This window comes from Lactuca sativa, chromosome 8 (assembly GCF_002870075.4).
Source record: "Lactuca sativa cultivar Salinas chromosome 8, Lsat_Salinas_v11, whole genome shotgun sequence".
Lineage (NCBI taxonomy): Eukaryota > Viridiplantae > Streptophyta > Magnoliopsida > Asterales > Asteraceae > Lactuca > Lactuca sativa.
Genome location: NC_056630.2, coordinates 55771455 through 55795551, shown reverse-complemented (window position 1 = coordinate 55795551; position 24097 = coordinate 55771455). Strand labels below are relative to the sequence as shown.

Genomic DNA, 24097 nt, shown 5'->3' with positions numbered 1-24097 from the left:
ATATGATTTTTTTGTATTAGCTTAAAATATGTCACTATCTTAAAATAGATTGAGAATGAGATTTTTTATATTTACTTAAAATACGGCACTATTTTCTATTCAATAGTAAAACTAACAAAAGTCGTTAAATATGTATTTTTATAAGGTTCAACATAAATAGACGACCACAAATGAGAATCCATATCTAATCAATCATCAACTAATTACATTAGATACTAATGTGTACATAAAAATTACATTTAAAATTTTAAACTAATAGTAAAAAAATTTCATTATTTATTACGATAAAAAATCTGTAAATCAAAAAATATACATGCTATTTAATCGCATACAAGTTTTATGTATGGCTTATTCACAATATATTAAACCATATATAGCCATATTAAACTACATAATTATCCTACTGCGCAACACGCGGACATTCGCCTAGTTATATATGTTTGCATCATTTTATTTTTTTGGAATTTATACATGTTTAATTAGGAATAGATAGTAACCGTTGGCTGCTCTCACTCACATGCCTTTGTAAAATTTTATATGTTTGTATGAGTTATTTTTCTAGACATGCTTAATTATTAATAGACACTAACCATTTATATCTAATTTCATACATATTTTCGTTATCATTATTTCATATATATTTTAATGGTTATTTTATTTTTTATTTACTTTTAGTTTTTAGTTATTCTAAAGACCCAAGAAACAACAAACAACAGTATGTTAAAATCTAAGGTAGTATTTGTTTTTTGTCTGCAGATCTGTGTGTCCTCTTTTGTCTGCACTACGCAGACCACGCACATACATTAATCTTCGCAGACTGTTTGTTTTTTTGAAGACTGCAGACCTAAAAATGTCTGCGCGCCCTCTTCTTGACGCAAATGTGGACCAGAGTCTTCTAACATCTTCAGACATCTTCTAACCTAAAAAAACATATATATCTTTATGTTTTTTAAGTTTTTTTTTAATTTATATTTTTTCCAACTTTATTAATGATAAACAATTTGAAAAAAAAAATTACAAAACTTAAAAAAAAAAAAAAAAAAAAAAAAAAAAAAAAAAAAAAACGTTTGAAGATACAAACATAATATTTTTGACAAATTTATAAATAAAAATTTATTACAATAATAGACATTGAAGTTGTTTATATAAATATGAAAAAAATCATAATATATTCTTATATTTTTTTGCCAAATTTTATAAAACATTATTTAATACAGTATCGTCAATTTCTCGAGAAAATATTTATGGTACGTTTTTAATGGATTTAATTGAAAAAATCAAAGTTTATTTCCATCTATTTATGTATCAAATTCTTTGATCACTAATTATAATGTTTAGTTATAACTTTGCAACCAAAGTTGTTGGATTTTATCAAATATATACGTTAATTCATACCGTTTTAATTTTTATTTTTTATACAAACGTTGATCTAGATTCGTTAATTATTTATAACAAAGTCATAAAAATATTAAAAAATCACTTTGAAGTTTAAAAAAATCAGTTTATTTAGATTTCAGTTTATTTTAGTAGCCCACAGATGTTAAAAAAACAAACAAATTTTTTTTTTCAGACTGCAGATATTTGGTCCACATCATCTACTGCAGAGGTCTACAGATGTGGTCCGTAGACTGCAGACATTTTGCCTCAGAAAAAACAAACAACACCTAAATGCCCTACGATTCCATACATGTACAACATCAAAACCATTCCTTTGCAACTTTTCATTAACATTAATATTATCAAACTCCAAAAGAATCCATGTATCATAATTACTTCTAAAATCTTACCCACGAACCCATGAATTCGAATCTGACTCATGAATCCACAAACCTGTATAACTAAACGGGTTAGTGGGTCATTTTCTGGTTGATGTTCCTAACCCGCCAACCCGTGACACGAATAATTATAAGGGTCATATACGGGTTGATGTATTTCATCCCGCCAACCAAAATACGGCACAATGGCCACCAAGGAGTTGCTCCTACAGTCCTGCTGTTTAGGGATATTTTGTAGCTTGTTTGATATTTTAATATTTTAACTTTTATGTTAACAAAGACCATTTTACTGTTTGCTTTTATTTTATAGCATTTTACTGTTTAAATATATGATTTTAAATTATCATAAAAAGCTCAGGATGGATTACGTATAAAGTATAGACCCTAAAGATCAATAAAACAACTATTATACGACTCAGTGTTATATGTTTTTTTATTAAGCGACCAAGCGTTATAGGTGTAAATTACTAAATTTGCTTAACTTCCTAATGTTTGCTATACGATTTTTTATTTGATTTAACGTTTACTTCGATTAATTAAATTATTGCGTATATACTATATAAATTATATTAGACTTGGTTCTTAAGTAATTTGTACATATTATCTATTTCTTAGAAGCCACTAGCCCACTACGATTGTTATTACTCTCATTCTCAGGCCTTAAATCCGAGTCTCTTGTTTTATCGCTTATCTTAAAAGATGCCATCATGAAACCAATTGGAACTATGACGCGAGGGCTTAAAAGTTGTACTAAAAATATTATGTTTGATTTTGAATTCACGTTATGCTTTTAGGATATATTTAGTTTAACGTGGTCAATTGATGAAAGATTTAAGGTGCCATATAATATTCTCGATTATTTTTACAACGGTTTAATTAAGTTTATGTTCAAAAATCTATTAAATTAAGACAAGGTTATATTTTAATTCAAAAGAACATTGTATCTAGAAACTTTTAGTTGAAAAAACAATGTTAATATTCTTAATGGGCTAGATTTCAACTTAAAACAACTGTCCCAGACTGCCAACAATGATGAGCATTCCAACAATTTACAATTAAACCCATAATCTTTTTATGAAAGACATGTCATACCTTTATCTTACATGTGTATATATATTGTAATCTCCCTTTATGTTTCATAATACTAGTGATATTAAGTGTTAATCATGCATGATAGTTGCATGATAAAGACGTGTAAATTCAAGTGCAAAGACATTTTATCCGAGTAAAGTTACGATTTTGCATCCAATCCATAAAAAATCTTGAAAGGTCAAAACATAAGATAAACAAACTAAAATCCATGAATGATGATTGTAAATTCAAAAATTTTAATGTTTTAAAATTTTAGTTTTTAAAACGAAATCAACATCAAACAATATTCAAAACTTTGTAAACTATTATCAATTTCACAAATCCATTTTTAGTGTTTGTTGATAGCTAATTCTAAAATATTTTTCCAAACAAATGAAACTCATTTCTCGTCTTTTGCTTAGACAATTAAAAATAAGCTTAATGTCATAAAATGATAATCAATAATAGATATATTTATTTCTTTTGAGGTCACTTATGTTTTTAATGTATTTGATAAGCAAGTAACCTTCATTTGAGTTCATTACACAATTGTGGTAGATTTCAACCAGATAAACTAGTATTAAATGATATGTGGTGTGTATTATGAAATTTAACATGGCACTTTTTTGTTTAGTTCTGTTTGAGACGTTGACATTGCATCCATTGTGACATCTGATATGACAGAGTTATCCGGTTGAAACACACTTTAATGGTTTAATAATAATAAAAAAAGTTTAATGACCTTTAATTACAATTAATAGATAAGCAATCTAAAAAACAAATTGCATGCTATGCGTTGTCATTTTATGACATTAACCCTTGCAAGTAAAGAGGTCTTGTTTTCTTCTGAACTTATGGAGTAACATTTAACTAATTAAGCGACCATTTTGTTGTTACTTTTAAAAATATGGGTCTTATTTTGTAGTTCACCAAATATAAAAGGACCATTAATGAAACATTCCAATAATTATGGAATATAATCGAAGTTTCCCATGGACTTTCCCAGCTCACATATTCTGGCCGGCGCCAAAAGTAGTCACCGGCCACCTTCAAATACCCCTTCCCACTTTCCTTCAAATTCATCAATCGTAGACTTTACACGCAAAGCTGCAAATTAATCAAAATCACACACGAAATCCATGGATATCTTTTCGTACTTCACCTCGAACATTGACACAGAGAAGTAAGTGCTTCGTTAATTTCCTTTTCATGGTTTGATTTCGTTTTCACGATCGATGATCGGGAAAACTGTGCTTTTTGTTTCTTATGTTGACTTGTGATGTATTATGATCAACAGGATGGGTTTTGATGACGACGAATTCGAAGATGCTGAAACAGGAACAGCTCTTTCTTTGATTTCAGATGCATTTGAGGAACTATCGGATTTAATTAAAAAGGATAATGGGGTTTCCATCGAGCTGCGTTTGAAGCCCTTTTGTGATGCGTGTTCTTTGGTCTCTGTTCTATTTGGTTCGCTTGGCATCGCTTTCAAATTTGCCGAGATGGAATACACCTCCAAGGTACCTTTTTGGCTTTGTTCATCGAATTCATTACAAGCTTTTCTATTTTCAGGAAAAATGAACGTTTTCATGTCAAATCAATGAACTATAATTAGTCAAACATAAAAATCGGTGATAAATAGGAAGTTTCTGAAAGTAATTCGAGAAATAGTTTACCGAATTTGAATCTATTGAACTCTAGGGTTCATTCAATCATTCAATGCATGAAAAAACCCTAATTTCAATGTTGATTATGGTCATCAGGTGCGTGATCTTTCTGAAGCAGCAAGTCTTTATGGCACTTTAAGTAAAGTAATTGATTACGATGTTAAAAGTGACACCGTGCAATCAGCTGAGAGCCTTACTCGAAAGCTTCGAAGAGTTAGGCAAGGTCTAGATCTTATCAGAGAATTGTTTCAGAATTTCTTGTCAACAGAGTACGTATCTTTCCTCATATACATCAATTACAAAAACTTCAATCTTTCCTCATATACATCAATTGACAAAAGTTGTCTTTTCTCATATACGATACAAAAGCTTCAATCTTTTGTCATCACATATAGAAACAATATCATGTCATGTGATGTCACTAAAACAACAGTATTATGTCATGTCTTTTAATCGACAAAAGTTGAAAAATTTTGTCCCAATAGTTAAATATTCAAAAATTGTCTAGAAAAGTTTATCAAGTTATGTCTCATGTAACAAATGCAACATATGGAACTTTGTCATTTAAGATTAATGTTGTATTTATTCTAATAATGTTAAAATGTTTTTGAAATCTTTTAGTGATTACTCATTGAAAGAAGCGGCTTCAGAGGCTTACAAACAAGTGTGTGCTCCATATCACACATGGGCGGTTAGAACTGCAGTTTCAGCTGGAATGTGTGCTCTTCCAACAAGAGATCAACTCTTGTTAAATCTAAATGAAAGTGGTAAGTTGTAAATTCTACTTCCCAATTATGCATAATTTGGTAAATAATAAACATATAACATTGTTGCATAAATAAACATTTAACTGGTGTCGCGTCATATATCACAGATGAATCAGCAGAAAGTGAAATGAGAAGGTATATAAAGGCTTCGCTTCCGGTTATAAATTACATTGATAATCTCTACACTTCAAGGGGAATCACTTTGGATTGGTGATATTTTATTTTACAAAGCCAAAAGTTGTTCACAATTTTTTTTCCATGGAAGTCATCTATGTTATGTTATGGTGTCAAGGTGTGTTTGTTCCTATTCTTTTTGTATATTGGCCATTCTTTGTTACAATTAGGTGAATTGTGTTAGAATTAGCTTAGTTTTTATATTACCATTGGCACTATTGGAGATTTATGTACATGTTGTTTTGGTATTTTTTTTTCTTGAATTTATGTATAGTTGTGTCACATCCCGTTTTCTAATAATTTGGTGGTTGGAATTTTCGAGTAATAATGGGTAATATAGTTAATAAAGTCGAATCATTATAAATTTGAAACATAAACCTTTGCATAGTAATATAGTAACAACCATGACATAATTTACAATGCAAAGGGGTATAGATTTGGCCCATGTGACAAGGAGTATAGTATGTTAAACATAAACCTTTGTTGAGTTTTGATATATTCTTTGATTGTTATATCTTACATATTAACATTTACATACATAATTTGAATGGTGGGTGGGTTGAGGTTGAAAATTAAGTCTATGTATGTAGATCACATGTAACATGTAAGACATTTATGCCAATTTTAATAAAACTTGAAATGGAGTGTGTTTTATGGACTTGTTTTTCGTCGGTTGCAATATCGAATATTAAAGATCGGCTTTTGGAACATATGAATGTAAGAATTGTTGAACTTATTTGGTAGATGCTAACTATTTTGTATATAAAAATGTTTTGTTCTAACATATTAACTGCTTTTACATACTAACCAATCCAGTTAAACACAATTTTTTATGTCACTATGCATTTAGTTATGCATATAACAATGTATATAAGACTAATTTACATACTAACGCTTTTTATGTATGAAAATTTGAATATATATATATATATATATATATATATATATATATATATATATATATATATATATATATATATATATATATATATAACTCTAGTAGTGGGTTTGAAAATGATATGTGTATGCTTATGTTTTGATATAATCTACTATAATAAATGAAGGTTTTTTTGCCACATGTCCTCTTCTCCTTCATTTAGACACATGATATTTTCTAGAATTTTTAAAATTTTCTATTTTCCACTTGTCATTTTATTGTATTTTTCATTTTATTAAATTAAAATTCCACATTTAATATGTAAAGTAATATATATGTAAAGTATTTATTAGAAAGGGTTTATATATGTAATGTATTCAATACATTAAAGCCTCATTAATTTTAATAATTCAAAAAAATTCTCATTTTTCTTATAAATTTAAAAATATCAAATTGTTAAAATTTTATATTTATTTTTTTTTAAAGAAACTCATGTAATACATGGGTCTCACACCTAGTGTGTATAATATTTGTGTCAATAAGTCGGATACCAACTACTCCACCCAAACCATGGGTGGATCCACAATAAATTTCGGGGTATCCCGGGATACCCCTAAAAAAAATTCAGTATTGTAATTTTTTTAGAAAATTATATATATATATATATATATATATATATATATATATATATATATATATATATATATATATATATATATATATATATATGGTTAGCGAGATAACAACACAAGTTGTAGTTGGCTTAGATGGTTAAGGCATTAGGGGGTGTTTATGGAGGTTGCAAGTTCAAATCTTCTTTCAAACATAAGCACTGAACCTTTAACATTAAGATCCTTATTTTGAATCTTGGCCCTTATATGGGTGTATGTTTATTTTGTTTTGTAACACTGTGAAAATTTACAGCCAATTTAAACTTTTCAAAAACAACCCATATTCATTAAGTTATTACAAAAAGGTTTTAATAGAATTTATTATCAGAGTATCCCAGAACCATCAACATAAAACTGAGGAGCGGTACGATCACGATTTCGCCTTGCCACGATCTCATGAAGTACTTGAAACAATACACTGAAACTGTAAGCCCGAAAGCTTAGTGATTTACCCCCAAAATACCATACACATATCATATCATAAACAGAACAACCATGCATATCGAGTCTACAGTGTGGCTGGTCCGCCCGCACCGGGCCTTCAGTCCACCTGGTCCACTCTCCCTACGAGTCTACAGTGTGACTGGTTCGCCCGCACCGGGCCTTCAGGTCCACTCTCCGAGCCTCAGCACGTCTGGTCCGCCCTCTTGGGGTCTTCAGCCTATCCGGACCGCTCACCGGGCCTTCCGTCTAACCGGTTCGCCCTGGGTATGTTCGCCTACAGCACAAAGCAGGACCCGCCTCAACCCAACCCCAGTCCAACAACCATGTGCACATAAACATATAATCATATAGCAATTCACAACTAATCAACCGATCTAGCAGATCACATAACATAGCAACATCCTCACCAGGATACCAAACGACCGGTCACTAACATATACCATCCTAACTACCAAGATACCGACCTTAACCAGGTCCCTAACATATACCATCCTAATTACCAGGATACCGACCTTAACCAGGTCCCTAACATATACCATCCTAATTACCAGGATGCAGACATAGCAAAGCAATAACATAACAACAACTACCCGACTTCCCATTCGATAAAGGGCCAACCTTGGTGCCTTAGACCCTGTCGATATAGTGAGGATAACTCACATGCAACTGCCGACTTGAAGAAATAAAATCATGCTGCTCCGACCACCAGCACGAACTTCACCACTAAACATTGCCAAATAACCAAATCCAATAAACACCAATAATTACCAAAATACCCTTAGAAGTCAAACTGGTCAACCCTTGGTCCAAGTCAAAGTCCTCAGTCAAAGTCAACCTTCCTGGTTGACCCTACTCGCCGAGTCAACCCGTTGACTCGTTGAGTTCCTATACTAAGAAACTCCCAATCACAACTCAACTCGCTGAGTCACCCCAAGACTCGTCGAGTCCAACAATCTTCGAGCCCCATCCTGCTCAACTCACTGAGTTGTCCCTCAACTCACCGATGCATGGCTTAACTCAAAAGGCTAGGGTTCCACGACCAAACTCGCCGAGTCCAAGAACAGACTCACCGAGTCCAAGGCCATCTTCAACAGACTTGCCGAGTTGTTCTTCCAACTCGCCGAGTCCAAACGTGACATCTTCATTCAGACGATCACAGGCCACTCCATTGCTTCCAATACAAAAATCTGGACTCCTAGGGCCAAATTCACACGTAAAGTTTCCAACTTTACGTGCATGCAAGGCTCAACAGTCTCTAATCAAGCTAAAATGAAGGTTTAAGGCAAGGACAATCTCAATCACGCCCCAAAGCTATCACTTTCTGATCGCATGGCTCCAAACCAACCTAGATCTGAAGTTGCAACCTTAGATCTAGTCTCTATACCCGAAATAGATCCTAACCATGCTAAAGAACCCCAAATAACACACCATGGATGAAATAACAAGGAAATAGCTTAAGGTAAGGTCCTCTTACCTTAGAGATGAGTCTAAACTGATGTAGACTTCAGATCCACAAGCTCTCTTGATACTATCCTCAAATTCCTCCAAATTCTCTTCACCATTTTCTTCTTCCAAGCTTCAATCTTCTCAACAATGGAGTCTCTCACGATTTAGGGTTTCTCTGGAATACTCAGGGAAGATAGAGGCTGAAATGAAGGCATATCATTCTTTAAATCGGGTGCAAACCCTGAAAATAGGGTTTCATATTCCAGCACCGACTCGCCGAGTCTAGCCCCGACTCGCCGAGTCGGGTCACTTATTCACGCGATCCACTCGCGACTCGACCTGCCTAGTTATCTTTCTAACTCGCCGAGTCCAGACCTCTATTAACACTTAACACCCCCGATCTCTTGCTCTGGAACTGGGGATGTTACAATTCTCCCCCACTTAAATTAGGCTTCACCCTCAAAGCCTGCTGCAGCACACAATTCCAGATAATACTCCCATAATGCACCTCCTGGTATCAATCGACCCAGGTTCCTCCGAGCACTGCTATCAAACCTCCATAAAGTCCAACTCTTCCCTCACAGAGTAACGACAACTGACTCAAGCCGGCCATCGGCTTCTTTCTCTGATATCAACATTTATCAACCAATGATCAACCGATGATACCTCCATCATTCCAAATCACAACAATCACTTGACTCTTACAAAGCTAGATATCTCCCTGAACCACCGGGTCCTGACCCGGTACCAAGCTGCTACCCCTTTCCTCGACTGGCATATCCTTTATCGAATTCACTTCTGGGACTTATCTCGCTTTCCTTTCCGAATCCAACTCGTTTCTTTTCGAGCTGACAGGATGGCACATCCTTCAGCTCCTGAGCAACTCCTATGAGCTCTCCCCTGCAATCACATACGCATGTTGAATCTGCTCTGACATCCTCGGGCTGGAAAAACCCGACACACTGACGATATCTCCAGACATCCCCAGGATGAATTACCGCTACATACATAACCTCCTGATCACAACCATACAGAAAATCCAAGGCTCCATCCTTGCATCCCTTCCGAACTCCTCTGGTTCTACACTACCGGAAATTCTTCCGCAACCTCAACAGACACCCAATCCGGATGTGCTTCCATACCACTGGCACAAACACAAAGCTTAAGAATCATAATTGGAATACTTTCAATCATCCATCCACACTACTGCTTCCACTGCAGTGAACCACACTCCTTCTCGGAGCTACATACCTTTCCATTTCCTTATCCAAAGAAACCTGCTCGACGACCTTGCCATAACAACAAGTGCCACGGTGCTCACACCCCACTCTACACTATCCCTTCATAGAGTAACCGCTATTCCATGCATCACACACACTCAGAAATCTACTCGCAAGGACTCTCGGGTCCATGCACGGCCTCCCACTAACAGGATCGATACACAGGACCAGACCTACTGTTTGCTATTGCATAGCAACATACTCAATCCATCTCCTCATATAGATCTATCAACACATACAGAGTCTTCAGCATGACTGGACCGCCTTACCAGGCCTTCAGCCAATCTGGACCACTCTCAGAACCTTCAGCATGTCTGGACTGCCCTCTAGGGCCTCCAGCCTGTCTGGACCGTTCTCCGAGCCTTCGGCCTGACTAGTACGCCCACATGCCTTCAGTTTCCCCAGACCGCTCGGACTATCATACATCATCCTGAACTATCCTTCCTGGGAATCTCTCCCCTACATATTGTTCTAGCCCTCTAGGGGTTCCGAACTCTAACTCCATCCCATCTACTCAAATCTTGGCCTAATCCTAGGACTCACAACAACCAATCACCTTTTACGAAAACCTTGGCCTGTACCCCGCCCCATTTGTCAGTCACCTACTCATACCAGCCCACACTCATGGTTGACTGAAACACTGCTGAATCTGAAACAGCTAATCAACATCTAATGCTTGTCGATCCTCTTGAGAATTTTCTAATTCTCCTAACTTAGAGCACTGACTACCAACCACCGGTGACTCAACCGGCATAAATCAATCATCCCTACTATCATACTCCTCTTATCCATGAACTGATTTCCTTTGCAACGAGCGACCTTCACAAAATCACTCCTCCGGCATCGTACATCTTGAACTCTAAGGGAGTTCGACTCTTCATTGAACACTTCTCAAATCGCAATTGCTATATCCAGCAACAAGAACATACAACCAAATTCTGACCATCAATCCCTTGGATGCTAACCACTTACAACTCCTGACTACTATCACTTCAACCAACCCATGAAACACGCAGAATGGCGAATAATATACAACACCACAAAATAACAAGATAACCAGACAACAACGAAACGAAAACATACCCGCAACCGAATCTGGATCTGACCTAACCTCCTTTGCTGTGAGCTGAAAAGCGCGCCCCTGAGCCCTCGGAGGCTCCGCTCCACCCTGGCCCCCGCCAGTAGTCCTCAAAGTGGCCGGTGCTGGAACCTGCACTGGCCTGGAAACAAGTTGTGGACAGTTGGCCCTCAAGTGACCAACCTGATGGCAATGATAACAAATCCTCAAATCCTGAATTGGGGCTGACTTACGGCAATCCCTCGCATAATGCCCCTCTCTCCCACACTTGCGGCACGCACCACTGGACCTACAAACTCCGGTATGACCCTTCCCACACTTCTCACAAGTGTGGTTACCCTGACCTCCCAACCTGAAATCAACGTTCTTGGACCGTTTTAGCACCGACTGCGACTGCACCGGGGCCTGCATCTGCTCTCGCAACTGCAACTCAATCTCCAACTCACGCCACCGAGCAGCCTCCTGCAACTCCAGCAAGGTCTCGCACCTCTGCGTAGACACGAACTGCCTGATATCCCTCTTGAGCATACTCAGATATCGGGACATCTGAGCCTACTCCGAAGCAAACTCATGGCAAAACATCGCCCTCGCAGTGAACATCTTGGTGATCTCCGTCATCGACTCTGAATCCTGCTTCAGCTCCAAGAACTCCTGAGCCAACCTCTCTCTCTCAACTCGCGGAACATAACGGGTACTGAACATCTCTCGAAACTGATCCCATGAAACCTCAGTCCACTGCGCATCCGAATAAGATCATTTGGTCAACCTCCACGAATCCTTCGCCCCGAGCCTCAAAAGGTTCAGAGCACACCTCACCCTCTGATCCGCAGGGCATGAACACGTGAAGAAACAACCCTCCACGTCTGACAACCATCTCATAGCAACGATCGGATCCTGAACTCCATCGAAACTAGGGGGCTTCGTATTATCGAAGTCCCGATACTGAAAACCCCGAACGGCTCCTCCACCAGCCGCTGATACAGCCGTTGTAGCTGCCGCAGCAGCCGCCTCTGAAAGAGCTGCATAGCGCTCATCAAAGTACTCAACCATGGCGGTCTTGATCGACCCAAAAATCTCCGGCAACTCAGCCCGGAACATAGCAGCAATCTCATCATGCAGGATCTCACGAATCCTGGCATCCAACTCGTTCGTACTCATCTAACCAATGACCTCATGTGGTACTGATCCACCCTGATCACCCTCTCCTGATCCCGATCCTGAACTGGATCCTTCCCTGAGACGTCTCGTAATCACCATATTGAAAATACGCCACAAGAATATTAGGCATTTCTCATAATGATCTCGAGAACTAGCTCCCAACAAAACCCTAGGGGTTGAGACTTCCTTGATACGCGTATGGGTCCTGTGCTTTCAGTAGTACGGGCCCGTACTACCTTCACACCTACCCATATTTGTATCGAGTATCACCACAACACCCTAATAATAACATATACGTAATGAACACTCGATCCCCACTCCTAAAGGAGCACCACTATCCCATAACCGACCCACCGGTCTCATGCAACCCTCCCATCCATGAAACTTCCACCAACCATGCAGCACTAGTGTATGCTAGTCAAACATAACGTTGGAGCCTATAGACTTTCGAATATCCAATCCTACCCTAAGCTCCCAATCATACAAGAATAGAACATAAGGCCAAATCAAACATTCTCAGGCTATAAGATCTTAATTATGTATAACCATGATGCATACACTAAATAACTAAAATAATGATGTCAATTTCATACAAAGGAAAACCTAGGCTAGCATGCATCATATAATCAGGCAATTCTATCATGCAATTCCTGAAGATCCTAGCCTAGTACTAGCATGCTGCTCTAACATATCACATAATCAAACAACTTGTATGGTATTTTGGGGTCTACTTACTGGCTCCGGCTGATCGTACCCTCTGCGTCCTCCTTTACTTATTTCGAAAAACCTTTTGAAAACCATTTAGAAAATCCCTCCTTGATTTGAGACTGGATTCACACGAATGTCCCTCCAATTCACTCAAACCAAGGCTCTGATACCAACTTGTAACACCGTGAAAATTTACAGCCAATTTAAACTTTTCAAAAACAACCCATATTCATTAAATTATTATAAAAATGTTTTCAGAGCATTTATTATCAGAGTATCCCAGAACCATCTACATAAAACTAAGGAGCGGTACGATCACACCTTCGCCATGTCACGATCTCCTAAAGTACTTGAAACAATACACTGAAACTGTAAGCCCAAAAGCTTAGTGAATTACCCCCAAAATACCATACACATATCATATCATATCATAAACAGAACAACCATGCATATCGAGTCTATAGTGTGGCTGGTCCGCCCGCACCGGGCCTTCAGTCCACCTGGTCCACTCTCCCTACGAGTCTACAGTGTGACTGGTTCGCCCGCACTGGGCCTTCAGTCTATCTGGTCCACTCTTCGAGCCTCGGCACGTCTGGTCCGCCCTCTTGGGGCCTTCAGCCTATCCGGACCGCTCGTCGGGCCTTCGGTCTAACCGGTCCGCCCTGGGTATGTTGGCCTACAGCACAAAGCAGGACCCGCCTCAACCCAACCCCAGTCCAACAACCATGTGCACATAAACATATAATCATATAGCAATTCATAACTAATCAACTGATCTAGCAGATCACATAACATAGCAACATTCTCACCAGGATACCAAACTAACCGGTCACTAACATATACCATCCTAACTACCAGGATACCGACCTTAACCAGGTCCCTAACATATACCATCCTAATTACTAGGATACCGACCTTAACCAGGTCCCTAACATATACCATCCTAATTACCAGGATGCAGACATAGCAAAGCAATAACATAACAACAACTACCCAGCTTCCCATCTAATAAAGGGTCGGCCTTGGTGCCTTAGACCCTGTCGATATAGTGAGGATAACTCACATGCAACTGCCAACTTGAAGAAATAAGATCACGCTGCTCCGACCACCAGCACGAACTTCACCACTGAACATTACCAAATAACCAAATCCAATAAACACCAATAATTACCAAAATACCCTTTGTAACATCCCAAAAATACAGGCCAAAAATTTCATTTTTGAATACGTCATTATAAAACCAACAGTGTAATAAAACATTTGTAATAGCATGTTATGTCAAAACCAAAGTAGAAATAATCAAACATGTTATCATAAAACAATATCAGAGTGTAATCCCAAAGATCTCATGTGCGGAAAACCATAGTGTGATGCGCTGCGATCAAGCCGGCTCCTTTCCTTTAAACACGAAGTACCTGAAACCAAAACTGAAAACCGTAAGCATGAAGCTTAGTGAGTTCCCCCATCATACCACATACCATAATGTATTGTCAGACAATTCTGGGGTGTCTGACTTACCCAGGTCAAGCCATTCTGGGGTGCTTGATGTACCCGTCGGTCTATTTCACCCGACTACCGGGGACTATTTCACCCCCTACTGCTACTATCACATATATCATAACATAGCATGCCAGCATATAAACATATCATCACATACTGTCAGACATATATGGGGTGTCTGACCTACCCTTTGGTCCTAACAACCGAACTCTACTACTATCACATATACATATCATGCCAGCATATAACATATCAGGTAGTAGCAACCTAGATGATATCACAAAGACAATCATCTAACATACAACTCCTACTGGTGGGCCGACATTGTGGCCGTAGACCCACCGCTACTGGAAGGTAACTCGCCTCACACTGCTGAAGTCCCGCAGACTCGACCCCAGCTGCTGGCTGACAGATTCCCGAACTGTCAACACCAAAATAACACCCAATTAATAACTGGGTCCCACTACATAACCATAAACACTTACTTTGGATAATTACATTACCCCAAGCTTGGCTTATTCAAGCCCAAGGCCCAATCCGTAGGCCCAAAATCAACTAGGAATCAAAGCCCAACACATGGCCCAATTTTCCAAATTGGGCCTAGGCCTATACATGGTCTCATTCTAATGCCCAACATCATATACTCATTAAGGCCCAAACTAAGGCCCATCTATGGCCCAATTTTCCAGATTAGGCCCAAGCCCCTTACATGGGCCTTACCCCAGGCCCATTAAATTATTCTAGTCCATTGGCTTGACTTTGGATGGCCCATTAATAACCCAACCCTCAAGGCCCAATAGAAAGGCCACACAATAAACCCAAGTGAGATTAGCGTTTCACATAAAATGACAATTGGGGTTAGGTTTCCTACTTAACCCATTAAGGACTTAATCCATTGAGTCCATTATCGCTTAGATTAATCTTAGCCAAAGTTTATTATTTAATATCTCAAGTTATTAAATAATCTCTGTGTGTCCCGATTAATTCCCCCAAATTAGGGTTTCATGGCATTAGGGTTTTCCAAACCCTAATTAGGGTTTCCAACCCAATACTAGTCCATTAATTAATTTGTTGGGCTTTTAGATCAATTAGGGCTTTATTGGGCCTATTAAGCCCACTAAAAATATTATTAAGCCCATTAGGGTTTTATTGGGTCCATTAGAGTCCATTAAGCTTCATTGGGCCTATTAGGGTTTTATTCGCTTGTCAAATCATCCAAACGAGTCCAAACACCATCGAAGCACACCGCCACCCGACACGGCGGCCGGTGGCGGCAGCCACCACCCGAAGGTGGTGGTTTTCAATTTCTTTTATTATTACAAGCTGTAACTTACAATTTACAATGTTGAAGCTCAAAATAATACCTACACTAAACAAAATAAACACACACAACCACCTTATGGTGGCCTGTGGTGGCAGAAGGTGACAGCCACCATGGCTGGCGGCCATGGTGGGCATTCTTTTCCATTCCCGGCCAAGATAAACCACACACAACACACACACATGACCGGGAGCACACCAATAGCGGGAATACAACCACCTACACGAGCTCTAATTGCAAAAAGAACCCAACCACCCTCTTGGTTGCGGTGGCGACACGAGGAGGCGGCAGAAACGGACGGCGTAGCGGTGCTAATAATGACAGCCACCATGGCTAGCCGCCATGGTGGTTCTTCTCAGTTGCCGGCCAACAACCCAACACACAACAAATCTGGAGACGGTCTCCCGCCAGGTGGCGCACGACGAGTGGCAGCAGCAACAACCTTGGCCGTTCATGGTGTCACCGACAACAGGGCTGTGGTGGTCGGCTCCGACTTCATCGACGACTACGCAAGCAGCAACGACTACAGCAGCGGCTCGGCAGCGTAGTGGCGACTGGGTGACTTCCACATTCGATGACGGCGGAAGAAGGAGAAGAGGAGAATGGAGGACGTCCGACAGCAAGGTGTGACGACATCTCGATGTCGAGGCAACAGGCGGCGGTGGTCGGAGCTCTATCTAGTCGGAACACAAAAGAGGAACCGGTGGCGGCGGCTAATGAACTTGAGTGGCGGCTGGAGGTTATGGTTAGAGAGAATAGCGGCTGCATCGTTCACTAGGGTTAGGGCAATCGGGGATGTGGGTTCATATATCCCGCTCCTAACAAACTTCCATCCTTATTAACAACATTAGTCCCTCCTTTCCTCATTTCTTTCAAATTAGGGCCGATATTTACCATGTAAACCCTCATAATCATAATCCCTTACAATTTAAGTACAATATTTACTTAACAGCGCTCCGCCTTGGAAATATTTTCAAAACTAATCCAGGATTTACCTTTTTAACCCCCGATTCCATAAATCTTTACAATATAACCCAGAATTTACATTTTATCCCTTAGTTCCATAGTTCCTTTCATATTGAGTCCTAATTGTTACCCATCAGCCCCTGTCTTCATAAATAATTATAAGCTGAGTCTGAAAATTACACTTTTAATCCCTAATCTCTTAAAGTGTGACAATTAGCTCTACGAGACCATCATTTGGTATATAATTATTTATTTTAGGGCTTCTATTCACTTATTATTTTATTTATTTATTTAATAAATAAACGGGACTTTACAACTCTCCCCCACTTAAATTAGATTTTGTCCTCGAAATCATTCCTTACCAATCCTTACATACCAAGCCACTCTAATAACATAGTCATGTTCCTGGGCACACCCTATCCTTCCCAGGGTAGCCGTGACCAATCCTCTTTAAGCCCTAAAATCCATAGGCGAACGAATTCCTCACCACAAGATCACATCCACTTCGTCTGAAATCAGCTGCCTTGAGATAGTCTGATTCCCTGATAGACCACTCATACAGAATCATTATCGTTGAATCCAATCCGTTTATCTCACAACTGACTACTCAACTTCTGATAGCATGTGGTTCCTGCCATAAACCTAGGTGACAAACCCAATTACCTCTGCAGATCACTTATTCTCGGCTAAGGCTCAGCTAATCCCACTGTGGGTGACTTGTCACTCCCAATAAACCAGCTATTCCGTGCGCATATGCAACTAAAACACACATACTATCACTGCCCAAACGTTGAAACTACTCGAACACTGAACCGCCTGAAGCAGAATACACTACTACATAGCTGCTTACCAAAAGCTACCAAGACCTCCTGGGTCTTAATTCGCTTTCCAATCCTCTGAAATACCGGGTTTCCACCCGGCTGCGGAGCCAAAGGACTCCCCCACTTAGTCGCCTCACACGAATTCTGAACGATCCTTCTCTGGAACTAGTTGCCACTAGTTATCATGCTAGTGTGACTCTACTACTTTCTGATCTAACCGATCGGGTCCATACGTCGAATCCTGTCATCATCAAATCCAAGGCTGGAAGTGATTGCTACCTGAACAATGGTAGCCTTATCTCACACGCAATCTTGTACAGTCCATTGCTTACTTGATCCCATAACTGTAGTGGCGCTCCTACAGTCCTATCACTGGCTCAACCAGATCTAATCTATCTGGGAAATTCCAAAATCCAATCCGTGGATTTCCTTATCCTTACTGCTACACCCGAACTGGTGGGTACTACTGTTCCTTTAGCGTTCTAACAACACGCTCATGCCATCTACCAACTTAGTGAATGTTACGGCTACACCCGCAGACTTACAACACTCTATCACTATCTAGCTGCTAGTGAATGCTACGGCTACACCCGCGGACTTACAACACTATAACACTATCTGCCAACCTGGTGAATGCTACGGCTACCCCCATAGTCTTACAACACTTTCCAACCCAGTCGAACACACACTCGACCTAACACACAACTGAACTTGAGTCCTAACCGGAACTCAAATCTGGTTCCCGAAACCTGTTATCACGTGACCCCATTGTATCAGTACCGTACCCATGCCCGCGATCAAAGCATCTCGGTAAACCACGAAATCATCTACACCCTCTGGTAGGGTGAGAATCGGTGCCTCGCACAACCGCTGTCTGAGAGTTTCGAAGGCTGCCTGCTGCTCAGGCCCCCAACGAAAGGTCACCGACTTCTCGGTCAATCGGGTCAAAGGAACCGTAATCTCGTAGAAATCCCATATAAATCTCCGATAATAACTCGCTAGACCCAGCGGACTCCGAATCTCAAATGGAGACCTTGGAATCTCCCACTGCATCACGGCCTCTATCTTGGCCCGATCAACTAGAATACCCTTCTGGGTGACAAGGTGGCCAAGAGATTGCACCCCGCGCAACCTGAACTCACATTTGGAGAACCTTATATAAGTTTATCAGCTTTTCATGTTTATCAGTTTTTCAACTTGTTTTTTAAAATTTTAAAATTGTTTCACATCGGTCATAACATGAAACATAACTCTTATATAAGCAACACAAGTTTCTCAATAAGTTAACTTTTGGATGGGTTTGGGTTTAAACCCGAAACTAAGTTTGGAAAACCGAGAAATCAAACTCATCGGTTTGGGATACCCCTTAGCTTTGATTCTGGCTCCGCCACTAACCCAAATACAGTTTAAATGTCAAAAATAAGATGGAAAACTACAATTAAATAAATTTAATTAATGATTAAGTAAAATCGGTCCCTTCAACATAATGAAATCTTAAGTAAATTCAAAATAAGAAATATAAAAAAAACACTAAAGTAAACATAAGCAACATGACCATCTTAAACTTTGTGTTAACCTAATAATATTTTGGGCTTTATTTTGTATTGGGTTTTATGATTGGGCCTTTTCGCTAGGAAACCCTAATTAGCTTGTCTATATATTATGTCTTTCCTTTTCATAGTATTTGTTAGCGGTGAGCAGAAACCGCACCACAACTAAAATTAACCGCAAAAACTGCATAAGCCACAACCGAAAAACCGCAACTGCAATAAAAACCGATGGTGAGGTTTTCTGTTTTTCAAAAACCGCAAATTTGCGGTGCGGTGCGGTTATTAGTTTTCAAAAACCCCAAAAAAACCGCACCGCACCGCATATATTATATACAATTTTTTTATTAATTATTAATATATTAAATATTAAAAATAAGACAAGTTTCATGAATAAAAGATGGATAAAATATTAGGAGACAAAAATGCTGGTTTTTTCTTATGTTTAACTTAGAAAAATGATGAAATTAGACAATTTTAAGATATTTATTGTTAATTACTATTGATTTGACGTTTTTAAGATATTAGTTGTTTGTGATTTAAGTTATTTGTCTTATACCTTATGGTTTTTTTTATTATTATTACAAGTAATATGTTTGAACTTTTAAAATCGTTTGAGCTCTAAACTGTGGTTAAAAACCATAAAATATAACCGCACCAAATCCATGCGGTTAATAACCGCAACACAGAAAAACAAAACCGCACTGCAAAAATAACTGTCTAACCGCACCGCAAAAATAACCGCACCATGCGGTTTTGAAAATGGATTAACCGCATTTGCGGTTAGTGATGAGGTTTTGGCTAATAACCGCACCGAACCGCACCGCGCTCACCCCTAGTATTTGTACTTCTCTTTGATAATAATATGAAACCCTAGCCGTTATATGTATTTCATTTGTTAGTTTACATGGTATCAGAGCTCGGTTGATTATCTGTAGTTTTTCGTTTTTTTTAGGGGGCGAGTACTGTTCATCGAGGGGCGATTACTGTTCATCGACACTGTTCATCGGAGTTACTGTTCATCGGGGTTACTGTTCATCGACACTGTTTACGTGTACTGTTCATTGTCACCATTTGTAATTTTGGGGTATGCCTTTTTTGCTCGTTTCTGTATTTGGTTTGGTTTGATTTGTTCGTTTGTCAGTTTTGAGGGTTTCGTTTTCGTCTAGCTTTGTTGATTTCGAGATCTTGATCATTTTTTGCTACTACTCGTATTTACTATTTGACTGATATTGAAATATGGCCCCAAGAGATGATTCTCTTCAGTCCATTAGTATTCAACTTGATGGAAAAACTATGCCTATTGGAGTTATGTTATGAAAAATTTCTTGCAGGGCAAGACTATGTGGGGACGAGAAGGCCGCTAATTATGAAACCTTACTGGATTCATGGGAGACTGATAACTCCCAGATCATTACCTGGATTAATAATTCTGTCATCCAGTCTATTGGTACTCAGTTGGCGAAGTATGACACGGCAAAGGAGGTTTGGGATCACTTGGCTAGGTTATATACTCAGTCTAACTTTGCAAAGCAGTATCAGTTAGAGTTTGATATTCGAGCCCTCCAACAGAACAATCTTAGTGTTCAGGAATTTTATGCAGCTATGTCGGATTTGTGGGATCAGTTAGCTCTTACAGAACCTGATGTGTTGAAGGCTTTTAAGCCTTATATTGATAGAAGGGAAGAGCAACGTTTGGTTCAGTTCTTGATGGCATTACGTTCAGATTTTGAAGGTCTGCGTGGATCAATCTTGCATCGTACACCTCTTCCCACTGTTGATTCGGTTGTTCACAAGTTGATTGCTGAAGAAACTCGTATCAAGTCCCATGGTGACAAAGCTCCCAAGATAGCCACTCCTGCTATCTTTGATGTTTCACAACGACCCCAATCTTCAAACCAAAATCGTCCCAGAGTTGCATTTGATGAGTGTGCTTTCTGTAAGAAGAAAAACCATTGGAAGGCAAATTGTCCTTTACTGACAAGCAAGGGAAATCAACAGCAACAACAAACAAGATCACCAGCATACTCTCAGTCTTCACAGCAGAACAAGTCTTCTGGACAGTTACGTCCCTCCTTTTCATCTTTTAGGCCAGCACAGTACGCTGGTGCTACACCTTCAGTTGAGAATGAAACAGATTTCACACCACCATCAGCCTTGGATCCACAGATTGTTGAGCAGTTCAGACAGTTCTTAGCTACCAATCCAACTGCCATGTCAGCTTCCATGTCTCATTCAGGTCTGTCTTCATCCAACACGTCAGGTATTCCTTCATCCTTGTGGATATTGGATTCTGGTGCATCTCATCACATGTCACCACATTTTTCATCTTTTGCTTCATTATCTTCTCGTACACCTGTCTCTGTTATGTCTGCTAGTGCTACACCCATGTCAGTAGAGGGTGTTGGTTCTATTGTCACTCCTTATATATCTTTAACAGATGTGTATTACATTCCTACACTTGCTTTGAATCTTGCATCGGTCAGTCAGTTGTGTAAATCTGGTTGTTGGGTCTTCTTTTCTGATTCATCCTGCTGTGTACAGGACATTCGGTCTCGGAGGGTGATTGGGATAGTCCGTAGACTTGGGGAGCTTTATGTCTTGGAGCAGCTACATGTTGCTGATGTTGCTGCATCTAGTGTCGATTTGTCGTCTTTTCGTTTAAATCCTTCATCGTCTCCTTTTTATCTTCGGCATTCTCGTTTGGGACATGTTTCAGCGTCTCGTTTATAGTTTTTGGTTTCCACTGGTGTGTTAGGCTCTTTGAAATTTGATGATATTTCTGATTGTTGTGTTTGTAAACTGGGAAAATTTTCTACTTTACCGTTTAATAAAAGTGTCACTCGTTCTGTTGCTCCCTTTGATATTGTGCATTCTGATGTGTGGGGTCCCTCTCCGATAACCTCCAAGTCAGGAGCTAACTATTATGTTTCATTCATTGATGATTACACTCGTTATACGTGGGTTTATTTTATGAAGCGCAGGTCTGACTTTTTCACCATATATAGTGAATTCAGAGCTATTGTCAAGACTTAACACTCTGCTGTCATAAAATGTTTTCGGTGTGATCTGGGAGGAGAATTTACCTCCAATGATTTTAAACAATTATTGGCATCTGATGGCACTATACATCAATCATCTTGTACAGACACTCCTCAGCAGAATGGTGTTGCAGAAAGAAAACATCGACATCTCCTAGAAACTGCTAGATTCTTACTACTCTCTGCTCAAGTTCCCAATATGTTTTGGGGAGAAGCTGTTCATACTGCTACTTATGTTATTAATCGCATTCCTACTGCGTACACTTCGGGGAAGTCTCCTTATGAAATGTTGTTTGGACAACTCCCAGATTATTCTTCATTACGAGTGTTTGGGTGTACATGTTTTGTCTTGAAGCCTCATGTAGAGAGAGATAAGTTGTCTTCAAAATCAGCTCTTTGTGTTTTTCTGGGATATGGTATTGGTCAGAAAGGTTATCAGTGCTATGATCCTTCAAATCAGAAACTGTATGTATCTCGCAATGTCACCTTTTTGGAGCATATTCCATTCAATAGCATTCCTGTTCAGTCACATGATGCAACCCAAGAGGAGCTCTGTACTATTGATCCGTTTAGCATTGACATTGATGATCCACCACATGTCACTGATCCACCACTTGTTGCTGATCCACCACATGTGGCTGATCCAGCACCTATCGTTGATCCTCTACCTACAAATCATCAAGACCCCCTCCATCGAGACCTTATCGTAATAAGAAGTCCACAAAGCTTCTTGACTTTGTCTATTCCTCTTACTCACCGGCTTTTGCCTCTTTTATTGCTAATGTACATCGTCTCTCTGAGCCAACATCCTATAAAGAGGCCATTTTTGATCCCCTTTGGCAGACCGCTATGGCTGAGGAACTTGCAGCTCTTTATCAGACTCATACATGGGATATGGTTCCGCTTCCACCTGGAAAACACACGATTGGTTGTCGTTGGGTTTATAAAATCAAAACAAAGTCTGATGGATCCGTTGAGCGTTATAAAGCCAGACTTGTTGCGAAAGGGTACGCGCAAAAGTATGGTATGGATTATGAGGAGACGTTTGCTCCTGTTGCAAAAATGACGACTGTTCGCACCTTGATTGCAGTTTCTTCCATTTGTCAATGGAAGATTTATCAAATGGATGTCAAGAATTCTTTCTTGAATGGCGATCTTCATGAAGAAGTATACATGTCTCCTCCCCCTGGTATTGCTCACCGACCAGGTGAAGTTTGTCGACTTCGGAAGGCTCTATATGGCCTCAAACAAGCCCCTCGTGCTTGGTTTGAGAAATTTTCTACGGTGATTACTTCTCTTGGTTTTCAACCAAGTAACCATGATTCGGCTCTATTTATTCGATGTACGAATGCAGGGCGGATTATTCTTTCCTTGTATGTCGATGACATGATTATTACTGGTGATGATCATGATGGTATAGAGTCTTTAAAGCGTGATTTGGCTCACCGTTTTGCTATGAAAGACTTGGGATTACTTCGTTATTTCTTGGTGATTGAAGTTGCTCAATCTCCAAAGGGTTATCTTTTATCTCAAACGAAGTATATTTCAGATTTGTTTGAACGTGCACGACTCACGGATAATCGAACAGTTGATACGCCTATAGAGAGTAATGCAAAGTACTCTCCAACTGATGGTGTCCCATTATCAGATCCAAGTATTTATCGTACCATTGTTGGGAGTTTGGTTTACCTGACTGTCACTAGACCGGATATTGCTCATGCAGTTCATGTGGTTAGCCAGTTTGTCACTGCTCCTACTACTGTTCATTGGGGAGCTGTTCTTCGT

At 39.2% G+C, this 24097-nt stretch overlaps 1 protein-coding gene across 1 annotated transcript; it reads left to right on the top strand.

Annotated features, from left to right (window-relative positions):
• The first annotated feature begins 3847 nt into the window (after positions 1-3847).
• LOC111916846 (ACD11 homolog protein) lies at positions 3848-5736 on the top strand. Its single transcript, XM_023912501.3, has 5 exons — positions 3848-4029; positions 4144-4366; positions 4610-4782; positions 5135-5280; positions 5388-5736. The coding sequence occupies exons 1-5, from the start codon at positions 3986-3988 to the stop codon at positions 5492-5494; spliced, it is 693 nt and encodes a 230-aa protein (XP_023768269.1). The 5' UTR covers positions 3848-3985; the 3' UTR covers positions 5495-5736.
• Positions 5737-24097: the final 18361 nt, after the last annotated feature.